Here is a 15049-nt window from a genome sequence, read left to right as displayed (position 1 = left end):
TTTTTGCAGTACTCTTGACTAATGTACAATCTTTGAATACAATGTGACAGCCTTCCACTAGCTAACACATTATTTAAACCTAACAATTTGTTGTGGCTGCATGATGAGTTCTGGTTGGGGTCATTTTGATTTCAGATTTGATCTTTCAATCTTGAGGCTGCAGGGTGGCTGGATGGGTAGGGTGAGTGGGGCAGAAGCATGGCAGATGCAGTATAATGTGGATAAATGTGAGGTTATCCACTTTGGTGGCAAGAACAGGAAGGCAGGTTATTATCTGAATGGTGTCAGATTAGGAGCAGGGGAGATGCAATGAGATCTGGGTGTGCTTGTACATCAGTCACTGAGAGTAAGCATGCAGGTACAGCAGGCAGTGAAGAAAGCCAATGGCATGTTGGCCTTCATTGTAAGAGGCATTGAGTTTAGGAGCAAGGAGGTCCCACTGCAGTTGTACAGGGCCCTGGTGAGACCTGGAGTATTGTGTGCAATTTTAGTCTCCTAATTTGAGGAAGGACAATATTGCTATTGAGGGAGTGCAGCGTAGGTTCACCAGATTGATTCCCGGGATGGTGGGACTGGCATACGATGAAAGAATGGGTCGACTGGGCTTATATTCGCTGGAATTTAGAAGGATGAGAGGGGATTTTATAGAAACATATAAAATTCTTAGAGGATTGGACAGGGTAGATGCAGGAAAAATCTTCCCGATGTTGGGGGAGTCCAGAACCTGGGGTCACAGTTTAAGAATAAGGGGTTGGCCGTTTAGGACTGAGATGAGGAAAAACGTTTTCAGCCAGAGAATTGTGAATCTGCCCCAGAAGACAGTGGAGGTCAATTCATTGGATGTGTTGAAGAGAGAGTTAGATTTAGCTCTTGGGGCTAAGGGAATCAAGGGATATGGGGAAAAAGCTGGAAGTGGGTACTGATTTTAGATGATCAGCCATGATCGTATTGAATGGCGGTGTTGCCTCGAAGGGCCGAATGGTCTACTCCTGCACCTATTTTTCCATGTTTCAGTGATTTGGTGATTTGAATGATCTGATATCAACAGCTGCAGATTAGTGCAAAGAAAGTTGCTTTACTGGTGCAGCTGGTAGAGCTGCTGTCTCACAGTGCCAAAGATCAGGGTATGACCCTGACCAGAGAAGCACATGACCATTGTTGAGGTTCCAAATAATGCTGTTAAAGTTTGAACCTACAATTTTTATTGCTTAATATATATTGTTCAGAACATTCCTCCTTTCATCCCCCTCTCTCTTCACTAAAATCTTGGTACTTTGTGATGGTGTCCAGGAGAATTTTCTGAGCTGTACATTTTTGATGAACAAAGGTTCCACCACTTTTCAAAATAGATAACCCACCTTGTCCTTGAACATATAAATTTACTCTTTCAGGATATTATTCATTAAGCTTAATAGTTATGAAGCATGTAAATAGGGCCTTTGTCTTGGCTGACCAAGAAATATATCTACACTGACAATCATTTCCCTGACTATGGCCTATATCCATCTAAAGCTTTCCTGTCCATTTACCTGTCCAAATATCATTTAAACATTATAACTGAGCCTGTCTCTACCACCTACTCTGACAGTTATTCTATGGAGAGGGAGCAGGGGTTGGATATTATTGACTTTATCTATGCCCCTCATAACTTTATATGCCTCTAAGGCTATACCCCTTCTGCTTCCTCGACTCTCGAACAAACACTCGGCCTATCTACCCTCCCCATGACTTGAGCCTTTCAATCCTGGCACCATTCCTACGGATTTTGTCTGCACCCTCTAACTTAATCATGTAATTTTATTGCACAGTGACTTGAACTGCACACAATACTCAGTGCAGCCTAAATAATAATTTTAGAAGTAATGACATGACAGCTCATGTACTCAATGCCTCAGTTGATGAATGCAAGTGTATCATGTGCCTCTTTCTACTACTTTTAGAGAATTGTTATGTTCTTGTTCTTGTTCTTGTCCAAGGTCTTGTTCTTCAGTAAAACTCCCTAAGGTCATTTGCTGTACTGGTCTGGTTTAACATCCAAAAAGTCACTTTCAATTTGTCTGAGTTAATACCATAAACCATTTATTTGTTGACTTTCTCTGTTGATCTACATCCAGAAGTAACCTTGGCCACCTTCACTATACCACGAAATCTGTTGTCCGATCTGAGGTGATTTATAAAAATAGAGGACCCAGCACTTTATTTCTTTTACATCCAGGTATATCCAAACCTGGTAGGGAAAAAAGCAGTCTGGGCAGTGGGGGGGGGGGGGGGGGTTAAGAACACAGCTGCCTCTTGCACTGTGGGAGGCTATTTGAGATTGACAAGTGATCACTTCTATTGACACTTCTTGGTATGTTTAGTTTGTATTAATAAAACTAAACTTCTAGTTATTAAAATGATCTCTAAAAAATTTCTGAAAATCTTGCAGAATTGTTGTTGCGAGTCTAACTTTCTTGCCATAACCTTTTCCCCATTGACACAATTCATACCACAAATTTCTATAAGCCGAATGTTCTTAGGAATGAGTAGGAAGGAACTGCAGATGCTGGTTTACACCGAAGATAGCCACAAAATGCTGGAGTAGCTCAGCGGGACAGGCAGCATCTCTGGATAGGAATGGGTGACGTTTTGGGTCGAGACTCTTCTTCAGACTGAGTTGGAGAGATGAAGATAAGGAAGGATGAGGTGTGAAAATAGGACATCAAAAGAGATGTTGCTCAAGAAAAATGTAGAATAGATCAATGTTAGCTAGGAGAAGGTGACAACAAAACAAACAGAGATAAAAATGTAATCCATACCTCCTCCTTACCAGTTCTCCGACCAGTCTGACTGTCCCCGATTACATTTTATCTCTGTTTCCTTTGCTGTCACCTTTGAAGCAGCACCTGTGGGCATAGAAACTGACCATCTCTGTCTCCATCCTATCGCATATATTTTGTGTGATCACTCCACCTCTTTACCCTGTTCTGCAACTTAAAACTTTATTGATTTCTATTTTTTCTTCTTAGTTCTGAAATGTTAACTGTCTAGAGTCGACACAAGTGTCAAGAATGTTTAATTGTCATATGTACTGACAATGGAACAATGAAATGCTTATTTGCAGCCATATAACAGGGCTGTAAACATAATACCCATAGAAAATATAATTTAAAAGAATTAAATTCTCTTGTATTTTCTGTTCTGTTTTCAATTGTTATCATCTGCATCATTTTGTTTCAGTGCTATTCAAGTTGTTTCCTTTCCAAATTGAAGTTTCAATTCAAATGTCAGCTTTGTTTGTAGTTATCACTGTTGGACTACCTGTGAAAAGATGCTTCCACGTGTACTGTGTTTGAGATGAGCGCTGATATTTTCACTAATTTGATCCAATTATTGAACTCTTGTGTACATGAATTTCCATTTTGCGTATTTTAGTATTAACATAACATGACAAAAATCCATTCTAATACTGTGGAAAGAGGAACAGATGTTTCACGTGCATGACTTTACTTTATAACTGGGAAAAGTTGGAGAATACAAAGTTGGATAAAGTGTTTAGTAGGGGGTTAAGGAAAAATGAGCAGGTCTTTGTTCGACTGGATGAAAGATTGAATGAGTAAATTGTTGTTGGAACTGAAAGCTAAATGAACAACAAAAGAGATGTTGGAATGTTCCATGAATTTCTCAAAAGCAGGCATGGCGAAGGACTTTCGGAGTTCTATTTGAAGAAAGTGGTTGGAGTTGGAGGGGGGAGTGTTCAACATGAGAACACATTCAGCCAGGTGTTGGTAGTTCTCTTGACCCAATAAGGAATTTAATAATTTCAGATCATCTGATCCTGCTTTGTATATCACATTTCCAGTGTTCAAATTTTTTATAACTTTAGGTTTTTTTGTCTCTCCGTTTACACCTTTCCCAGACAAGGCTTTTGTTATCATCGAGCCTTTACCACCCTTTCAACTATCTGCATTGCCTATTTTATAATTTTTAACATTACTTGATTGATGCAGAGTAATTTACCTTTAATATTACCTGATTTATGGCAGAATAATAGTTTCGCTGTTAGACTTACTGTTATCGCATATTTATTTCGGTTGTGGCTACATTAAGCTTCAAATTTTGTGAATTGGGGAAAATTTCTTCCCACCTCCCCCAAAGTTGGCTTGAATTTTACCCACGGGCATTTTTGTATTATTTTAGAAATTGTCAGCTTGCTCCTTTAAAACCATTGTTTGCATGCTGTTTACTTATGCCTTCAGTTTTAGTTTCTATCAGAAAATCTATTTACCCTTTCAGTAAAAGGTTGGTTAAACATTACTGCAGATTGCGATTCATGTGGGGAAAGATATAAAATTTTTAAATTAAGAATTGTATATCTTGAAATACATGGCAATTGTCATATCTTGAATTTAAATTGGAAGCCATGCATTTTGTATGTAATGTCTTGCGGTGAAACCTTGTATAATAAGCATGGTATTGCTTGTTATTGGTTGAACTTTCCGCCATTGTGCCTGGTAGATTATGTTAAGTACTTAAACTAGTTTTGTTCTGGCTTCAGGGTAATTTTAATCTTATTTATCTTTGCCTTGTAATTTGATTTGCCTACTTAGAAGTCACTATTTGGGGAGTGTGGTAGTTATGTAACGATTCATTGAGCTTCAATTTTAGTGTTATGCATCATGGCTATGAAAAACTTGTAGTTGAGGACAAAGCATATATGAAGTAAATAAATGTGTTGAAGGCAGCAGGAAATAAAGAAAATAATTAGCAAAAAGCAGGAATGGGAAAAAATCAACAGTATGAGATTGAAAGAATGGGACGGGGTTAAATTTGGAATAATACTTGAAATAAATTGCAGAGATCAGTGTAGTATTAAACCAACCCTCGTTGATTATTGCATAGAGCACGATGTTCCATGTTGGCTGTTTGCACCTATCATGGATGAACAATATTATATCAAACAAACCTGCAAACTGAGGTTGTGTGGAGAAAAAAACTGTAGATGTTGGAAATTTAAAAAGAAAGCAGAAAACCCCCTGAAGCAGCAACTGGGGGCATAGAAACTGACTTTCCATCTTGTGAAGGTTTGGAATTGGAAAAGTGAGAAAACAGACATATTTTTAATTGCAGAGAGAAGGGTCTGTAGAGAAGAGGAATGCCTTTGGGTCCAAACCAAAGATGCCAAGGTAATGATTACACTTTTCACTTCAACTATTAAGTTTTTAAGAGAAAAATTAGTGGAATTAAATCTGGAAGATACACCCCAAACCATGGTGGCAGCTAAAAATGATAGAACCTGCTCTTTAACTGAACCAACCTTAAAAGATTGAACAATGACTGATCAAAGTGTGAGAGACCATGCCATCTATTTTTTTATTTTTTTTTGAGATACAGCGCGGAAACAGGCCCTTCGGCCCACCGAGTCTGCACCGCCCAGCGATCTACACACACTAACACTATCCTACACACACTAGGGACAATTTTTTAAAACATTTACCCAGTCAATTAACCTACATACCTGTACGTCCTTGGAGTGTGGGAGGAAACCGAACATCTCGGAGAAAACCCACGCAGGTCAGGGGGAGAACGTACAAACTCCGTACAGACAGCAGCCGTGGTCAGGATCGAACCTGAGTCTCCGGCGCTGCATTCGCTGTAAGGCAGCAACTCTACCGCTGTGCCGCCCTATCTATGGTAGCAAACTGGAGTCCTTGGAAGAATAGTACGAAGAACATGATGTAACGTGGACGATGAACATGGTGGATTAGTGTCACAAGATCCTAAACCTGTATAGTAAGAACCCAATGACATTGGCTTTTTTCAATGTTGGAGGTTATTTAATGATTGCGCTTGAGTTGGCAGGTTCAACAAATTTATATTTAGCATATCATACAACTTGTACATTATTCAACATTGTGTTCCTCTGACAGATTATACACCATCACCTAATGCACCTCCCTTTCTAATGACAGATTGGTGAATTAATGTGGACACATGCTGGCCTCATGGGAAAGATGTGATTAAGTTATTAGATGGCTGATGAAGATTTTTAATCTTCCTGTTTGCATCTCATGATCTTGCCCTATCCATTAATCTCTTTTTGACTTGAATAGTTCTTTACATCATCTGTAGCTTCCATGTTTCACCCTTTTTTTTACATTCTTGTTTCTCCACTGCTGTGACTCTTATGTTCTTTCTGTTATTCCCTTATCATGTATCTTATCACTGTAAATGGCTCGATAATTAATCACGTATTGTGATTCCGCTGACTGGATAGCACGCAACAAAAGCTTTTCACTTTACCTCGTTACACGTGACAATAAACTAAACTTATTTTAAAAAAACTAAATCTGCGTCTACTACCACCTTTAACAGCTCTGTCCAGGTACTTGCCATCCTCTGCAGAAAAACAGGCCTCTTGGATCCCCTTTAAATCTTTCATATCAACTTAGATCTATGCCCATTGATTTCAAATTTCCATATCCTTGGGGTAAAAACTCTATCATACCTATCTATGCCCCACATAATTTTATAAAACTCCTCTGGGAAAACAGTCTTGACAATTCCATTCTCTCCTTCAGCCTTCAGTCCAGGCAACATTCCTGTGAATCTTTTCTATATCCTCTACCTTAATCACATTATTCCTCTACCTTAATCACATTAGTGTGGCTAATAGAACTGCACGCAATACTCCAAATCCAACTAACCAATAATTTGTACAGCTGTAATACGATGTCCCAGCTCCTACACTCAATACCTTGGCTGATGAAAATAGAATACCATATCCGATCATTTTGAGGGAACTATATTTGTAGCACAGGGTCATGTAACATTACCCAGGACCTGGCCATTCACAATATTCATGCCTGATTTAACTTTCCCTCCTGATTTTCCCCCCTAAGTGTTCTGAAATCAATCTTCTCTGTAACCATGTACACCTTTGTGATGTAAGGGGAAATCCAGAGGAGGGGGGAGCAAATTCATGCAGTTACAGGGTTAATATGTAAACTTTACAGCATCCAGGTCAGGATTGACTCCAGGTCACCGGAGCTCTAGGGGAGGAGTTCTATTAGCTGTACTGTGCTGCTCACATTCTGTCTTGCATGACAACACTTTTGCTTTGTCTGATATTGTTGTTAATGCTGCAACTGTTGTTAATTGTTGAACCATTGGCTTTGAATGGTTCCTTGTTTATGTAGTTTATCATCTAGGGATACAACACTTTTCTGCCTGGAGCTTTACTCTTGGCTGCGTTTGTTCCACAGTTTGATAAATTATTCAATTGATTGGAATTGTTATCCTGATTAAGTTTTTCTATAATGTCAGCTCTGAAATTCTAGGTCTAAAGCATGCAAATGTGTTCACTTGAGAATATTTTCTCCTTAAACAGTCATTGGGTAGTGAGTTCCTCTACCATGTGTCTTAGTAGAGCTAGTTCTGCTGTCAATGGACAAGCATGACTTATTTTCATTGCAACAAAGTGATAATGCGGTGGGGAAATGAATAGCATGTGGAAAGCTGAAACCAAATGGAGAACCACTGATCAGTTCAGCTAGTTAAACAGTGGCGTAACAAAAATCTGACATTGTCTCTCAATACTGTACATGGAGATGGAGGTACGGTGCATGGCGTATTTGTCTTTGACCATATTTGGTATTGTGTTATAAAGAGAATGGGGTATTGAACAGATTTGATGTGAAATTTAATATTCAGAAGACAATACTTTTGATTTCGAACTAAAATTTGGGGTTACATTGTTGATTTTCAGGACCATCCTCAAAGTGGTCAGCCATTCTATGTTTGGCTTCCAGAGTAAGTAATGCTTAAGTACAAGCATTTATGTGTTCATGTAAAGTAAGTGGAATTCAGAATGGTGGGAAAAGAGAAGACGGTAAGACTGGTGTTATTTCCCGCTGTTGCCCGGGAAGATACCATGGAAGGTGGAGGATAATTTGGTGGTAATGGAAAAATGATTCACAATAAGAAGTAGGGAATTATTGCAGGGAGGTGGGGGGTTCTCTTATTGCAATTAATGGAGAGTAGCTCCAATAAAGTTTTTGTCATCACAAGACACTCTTTTGGCCAACAAATTCATTGCTTTCATTTATTTGCGGCAGCACAGTGGTACAGCTGGTAGGGTTGCAGTCTCACTGGTCATGTGTCCAATAATCATTCTTGACCTCCAGTGTCAATGAGGGGTTTGTTCGTTCTCCCTGCAACCATTCAAACTAGGACCAGACCTTCATGGTGAATATTAGGACCCTGTGGATTGTTGCAGAACCGAGGGATCTCAGAGTAAGAGTACAAAGTTCCCTGAAAGTTGTATCACAGGTAGGTAAGGTGGTGAATAAGGCTTTTGGAACCTCATTCACTCAGGGAATTGAGTATAGAAGTTGGGATATTATGTTACATTTGTACAGGATCTTGGTGAGGAACTACTTGGAGTACAGTGTTCAGTTTTGGTCACCATGCTAGAGGAAATATGCCATTAAGCTGGAAAGAATGCAGAGAAGATTCATAAGTAGAGCTAGGATGTTAAGGTGCTAAAAATCTCTGAAATAGGCAGGCAAATAGGCATAATAAAATTACAACAAAGGCACGATAAAGGCATTTAATGACAAAAAAGGCATGTATTTCCACCACTAAAATATGGTTAAAAATGATAATATAGAGGTATACTACATTAAATGACCAAAGTTGCCTGGTTGCACATAATTACTAGCATTTTCATCAGATTATCTGGTGTTAAACTATGCCGTCTGTCAGACAGAATATGCTTCAGTTGTGAAAAACCTCTTTCTACCCCAGCTGAGGTCACTGGTGCATACCCGAAACAAGCTGCAGACTCTATATTCTTGTTGATATCTTATGCATAACAACTACCTTTGAGAACTTTAGTTATGTTTTGTATTTCTTCAAGATCTTTGTTACCTAAAATCACTCTCTTACATTTTCCTTGTATGTCTTTAACTACATTGCCAGGAACTTTATGAATATCGTCAGTTACTTTGTTGAAAACCTGCAAGTTATTCACTAATGTTTCGCCACATTTCTCAAGGAAAGTGATAGCTTGTGGGAAGTTTGCAAAATTGGAAGCAATAAACTACAAGATCGTGGTGGAAGGACTTTTTCTGCATGATTTCACTGACGATCCTGTCTGCAGCAGATTCTTCTTCTTCAAAACAGTTGACGATTCTTTTATCTTTTCAAAATTTGCAGCATAGTGCAGTACACCAGAGAGCCATATACCCCACCTAGTCAAAACGGGCTGAGGAGGTAGCTGAATCTGGGTGTCATTTCCTTGAACAACTGCACACGTGACAGTGCTTTGAGGAAGATTTTCTTGACATTGGAAACTAGGCGATCAACATTTGGAAACAAGCTACATATGTGCTCGGCAATTCTATGGAGTCCGTGAGCTAAGCATGTCAAATGCAACATTTTGTGGAATAAAACTTTAAGAGCACGAGCAGCTTTTTTCATGTACGGAGCTGCATCAGTCACAAACAGAAGAACATTCTCGAGTTTTATACCTTCTGGCCAAAGTACAGCAAGTGAAGATGTAAACAAGTGAGCAATAGTTGAGCTGTTTGACTTCTCTAATACTTCTGATGTCAACAAATACTCCTTTAATGGTTGACCTGCCTCCAATGTACCGATGACCACATTGGCAACATATCTTCCCACAGCATCGTCTATTGAAATCCATATTTTGTTGCATGCAACTTTATCTCTAATTTTCTGCAAAACAATGTCGAAGTCGCTGTCAACATAATTTTTCCGTAAAGATGACTCGCTCAGTATATGTTCCTCTGTGTATTTCTCTAAAAAACCTCTGAGATTTGTTTTCCAATTTCAACAGCGGAATTCCAGCATCAATGAATGCCTTGCACAGATCACTCGAAAACTCAGATTTGCGACTAGAGCCAGCAGTATATGTAGTGAGGAGACAAGCTTGAGTATTTCCTGCCTTCAGTTTCTCTACCGCCGATTTGTGTTTAGCTGTCTGTACATGCTGGGAAATGAAATATTTCTTCTCATGATTCACTGCTTTCTCACATGCTTTGCAAAACAGCACACAGTTGTCTGTAGAGAATATATCACTCCCGTACACTCTCACCAAATTGTTCAGTTGTTTACAAGACGTCGACTTGACTTTAGGCATTTTGACGCTTGCAGCAGTAGATCCTACAGGAGCGGGGATGCAGACCTCTACAGGCAGGCCAAGTACAAGCTGAGAAGAGGAATCAGAGCTGCCAAGGAAAGGTACTCTGAGAAGTTGAGGAGCATGTTTTCAGCTAATGACCCTTCAGTTTGGAAGGGCTTGCAAGAAATCACCAGCTACAACAGGAAAACCCCCCACTCCTTGGACATTCATCAGCTGACCAACGACCCGCACTTGTTCTACTGCAGGTTTGATAAACAGAAACTTAACCCTGGTACCCCCTCCCCTACCAACACTTCACACCTACTCACAGCCTAACTTCAGTTTGAAAAGACTGGATCCTTCCCCACCCATCCCTCTCCAATCATAGAAACATAGAAAATAGGTGCAGGAGTAGGCCATTCAGCCCTTCGAGCCTGCACCGCCATTCAATATGATCATGGCTGATCATCCAACTCAGTATCCCGTACCTGCCTTCTCTCCATACCCCCTGATCCCTTTAGCCACAAGGGCCACATCTAACTCCCTCTTAAATATAGCCAATGAACTGGCCTCAACTACCTTCTGTGGCAGAGAATTCCACAGATTCACCACTCTGTGTGAAAAAAAACTTTCTCATCTCGGTCCTAAAAGACTTCCCCCTTATCCTTAAACTGTGACCCCTTGTTCTGGACTTCCCCAACATCGGGAACAATCTTCCTGCATCTAGCCTGTCCAACCCCTTAAGAATTTTGTAAGTTTCTATAAGATCCCCCCTCAATCTTCTAAATTCCAGCGAGTACAGGCCGAGTCTATCCAGTCTTTCTTCATATGAAAGTCCTGCCATCCCAGGAATCAATCTGGTGAACCTTCTCTGGTTCACCACTTAACACCCACTTACAGCCTGACTGCAAAAGACTGGGGCCTCGTCCACTACCCACGAATGAATGACCGATGGTGGTGCCCCCGGTTTTGCCCCGGTGGTGGAAATTTTCTTGTAAGTTATGTTAACACGGCAAAAAAAGGACGATTTAGGCACTCGGTCATGAAAAAGGCATTATCTTGCTGAAATCATCAAAAAAGGCATGAAAATGCACATGGCATTTATGGCAAAATCCTGGCTCTATTCATAAGGTTGTTGTAAAGACTAGTGGGCCTGAGTTACAAGCAAGGATTTGTTCCTTGGTGCACAGGAAACTGAAGAACGATCTTGTGGAGATGTATAAAATCATAAGGTGAATAATATGGGTAAACGCAGTTTTTTTCGCAGGGTAGAAGAATCAAGAACCAGGGTATACATGTATAGGTTAAAGTGAGAGGGGAAAGATTTAATGGGAATCTGAGACCATCTTTTTCACTCTGGGTAATGGGCATATGGAAAGAGCTGGCAGTTAAGGTAGGTACAAAATATTTAAACGATATTTGGAAAGGAAATGTTTGGTGCCAAATGCGGGCAAATGGGACTAGCTTAGGTGGGGCATCTTGGTCGGCATAGACTAGTTGGACTGAAGGACCTTTCGCTAAACACTGACAGTCTGCACCTGCCTGCTTCTGTCATAAACATGTTGTTAAATACATTCTATTCATTCATTCTGTGCAAATGGTCTATGACATAGTGCACTCTTCTATCCTTTACTTATCCTTTAATTTGTCACCTCTACTTTTATCATTAGTGTTCCGCAAATGACAACTGCCTTCCTATCTCTTTTTGAAAAATTAAGCTGATCATAAGTGAATCTCAGCTTCATCCAATTGCTGTTCATGCCGATATTGATGTTTATCATTCATTTCTCAAACTTAATATTGGCATATTTAAAGGCATTCTTTAAAGTTTTATTCAGCCCCTCGACTCGGGTTATATTCCTTTTCCATGATACAATTAAGGATCTGAGTAATCTTCACTTCTCCAAATTATAAATTGATTTTCTTAGCTGCAGCCACTGCCAGTTACCAAAATCTATGTCTGCATTCCTTCTTTCCTTTTATTTCATTGCATTACTTTTTTAATAATTTTTTAATGCATTTTTACCTGTCATCCTTCAAGCTTCAGTTGATTCAGTGTCACTGCATGTTTCTATGATTTGTATTTCCACTACCGTTTTCCTCAAAGGTGCCATTATTTGCTCATCTCAGCACAATGTATTTTTAAAAATGTCAGATGCTGTGATCCTGTGACTGATCATGCTTTAAGGATCTATCTTGCATGTGCACAGATCACTAAGACTTCATTAATGCTTTACAGCTTTCAAAAAGACTTTTAACCCCATTCTGATCGCTTAAATTTTCTTGCCTTTTTCTGTTTTTTCCTCACTTAAAAACCATTTGTTTCTTTTTGGCATGTGAGTACATTGTACCTATCTTTTAATATAGACTACGTTGCAACACATTGAGGAACCCTTGCCAAATATGTGAGAATGTGCAATGTATTTTGATCCGCAAGATCAGGGACACAGCTTTTAACACTGAGATGTAGGGCGGCATGGTGGCACAGTGGTAGAGTTGTTGCCTTATAGCGCTGGAGACCAGGGTACGATTCTGACCACAGATCTGTACGGAGTTTGTACGTTCTCCTTGTGACCTGCGTGGGTTTTCACCGAGATCTTCGGTTTCCTTCCACACTCCAAAGATGTACAGGTTTGTAGGTTAATTAGCTTGGTATAAATATAAATTGTTCCTGGTGTGTGTAGGATAGTGTTCGAGGATCGTTGGTCGGTGCGGACTTGGTGGGCCGCTGGGCCTGTTTCGAGCTATATCTCTAAACTAATATACATAGCAAGTTTAAAACATTAAAGTTATGCAGGAAAAGCAAAACATAGAATAGGATTAACCACCTCCAGAGAATGAATAATTAATAGTCAAGTAGCTTTCTCTTATTTCTGTTGGCCGTATATGCTTTACCTACTTGGCAGATTTAAGGAAATTTTGTTGCTGGTTTTAATTTATCAGGCTCACCCATTTATTAGGTACTGCTGTTAAAAGCAGCTTGTGAGCACCATTGAGCATTATTAAGGAGCACTACTTGATGTAATAAATGTGAGGTTATCCACTTTGGCGGCAAGAACAGGAAAGCAGAGTATTACCTGAATGGTGACCGATTGGGAGAAGGGGAGATGCAACGTGACCTGGTGTCATGGTGCACCAGTCATTGAAAGCAAGCATGCAGGTGCAGCAGGCAGTGAAGAAAGCGAATGGTATGTTGGCATTCATAGCAAGAGGATTTGAGTTTAGGAGCAGGGAGGTTCTGCTGCAGTTGTACAGGGCCTTGGTGAGACCGCACCTGGAGTATTGTGTGCAGTTTTGGTCTCCTAACCTGAGGAAAGACGTTCTTGCCTTAGAGGGAGTACAGAGAAGGTTCACCAGATTGATCCCTGGGATGGCGGGACTTTCATATGAGGAAAGACTGGATAGACTGGGCTCGCTGGAATTTAGAAGACTGAGGGGGGATCTTATAGTAACATTTAAAATTCTTAAGGGGTTGGAGAGGCTAGATGCGGGAAGATTGTTCCCGATGTTGGGGGAGTCCAGAACCAGGGGTCACAGCTTAAGGATAAGGGGGAAGTCTTCTAGGACCGAGATGAGAAAACATTTCTTCACACAGAGAGTGGTGAGTCTGTGGAATTCTCTGCCACAGAAGGTAGTTGAGGCCAGTTCATTGGCTATATTTAAGAGGGAGTTAGATGTGGCCCTTTTTGCTAAAGGGATCAGGGGGTATGGAGAGAAGGCAGGTACGGGCTACTGAGCTGGATGATCAGCCATGATCATATTGAATGGCGGTGCAGGCTCGAAGGGCCGAATGGCCTACTCCTGCACCTATTTTCTATGTTTCTATGTTGTCTGGGAAAGTAATTGAGGGTTTAATTTACATGTTGGTTTACTGAGGCTTGGGGACAAAATTAGTGGGTTCGAGTGATTCAAATCAATTCATGTGACTGCCTTTTCTCTCAAATTATTTGTGAAAAGCCAATTGTATCCATAAATTTGATTTTTTTTGTAAGCATGAAAGTACTGTTTGTTCCCTTTCTTTGACTACCATTCTTGGAATAAATCAGTTGTGCATGCTTGTAGTTTGGCTTTGCCAAACTACATTTTTATTGCATATATTTCCTGAAACTTGAGTTGAACTATGGGAACAATTTTTATGTATTATTGATTGGGGGATAGTGAGGGGGAAAAAATGGGTTATTGGTTATAGATAAATATGCAACATTGGAGTGGCGTGTGTTTCAACAGCATTGAGCATTTTAATTGATAATTTGTCATTATATTGCTGGAAATACTTGGCAGCAGCATCCATGGAAAGCAAAATGATTAACTTTTAGGTGATAGATCCTTCATTTTGTGCTCCGCCCCCCCACCGTTTCCTCCTCCGGTTCCACAATGTTGGAATTGTTGTCAATGCATCTGCATTCTCTATTCCTATTGAGGTGGTACATTGGCACATCACAGCTTCAGTGATCTGGTTCAGTCTTGATCTTTTTGCATTTTCTTTCTGTGGTTATATGCACTTCTTTCCAATGCTAGCAATTTCCTCCCACATATGCTGACTTCTCTCGGATGGGATACTCTAGAGCTCTGCAGAATCAGGCTAAGACTTATTGCAATTTCCAAGGAGATTCACAAAATCACGCCATCAAATCTTCTGTCATCCCAGAGCATCAACTGCCATGAAACAAGACAAAATACTGGTCCCTACATCATCAACTCGCTAAATTTCAATAAACTTTGCTACCAATATTCCCTTTACCCAAGGACGATAAGGGAGTGGAATATGTTACCACCCAACACACGTGCTGCTCCCGATGTTAAGTCATTTAAAAAGGGAATTGAGCAACTAGATCTCCTCAACTTGGTCAAAAAGGCCCACTTCAAAATTTAATCATTACTTTACTCTGATCTGTGCGAGATAACCACTTATGAGGTGTTTGC

General features: G+C 40.1%; 1 protein-coding gene across 7 annotated transcripts in view; it reads left to right on the top strand.

Annotated features, from left to right (window-relative positions):
- The window catches only part of tpd52 (tumor protein D52), a 149450-nt gene that overhangs the window by 1654 nt on the left and 132747 nt on the right, over positions 1 to 15049 (top strand). Inside the window, exon 1 of one of the 7 annotated variants that reach the window (XM_078398203.1) lies at positions 5108 to 5165. The exons of the other annotated variants lie outside the window; for them this stretch is intronic. Within the exon in view, the coding sequence (XP_078254329.1) occupies positions 5135 to 5165 (31 nt within the window). The 5' untranslated portion in view covers positions 5108 to 5134. Of the gene's footprint in view, positions 1 to 5107; positions 5166 to 15049 lie in introns of those variants that run through there. 7 annotated transcript variants of the gene reach the window in all.

Source organism: Rhinoraja longicauda, chromosome 4, assembly GCF_053455715.1.
Source record: "Rhinoraja longicauda isolate Sanriku21f chromosome 4, sRhiLon1.1, whole genome shotgun sequence".
NCBI lineage: Eukaryota > Metazoa > Chordata > Chondrichthyes > Rajiformes > Arhynchobatidae > Rhinoraja > Rhinoraja longicauda.
Note: the sequence above shows the minus strand (reverse complement) of the source record. Positions and strands in the feature narration are given on the sequence as shown.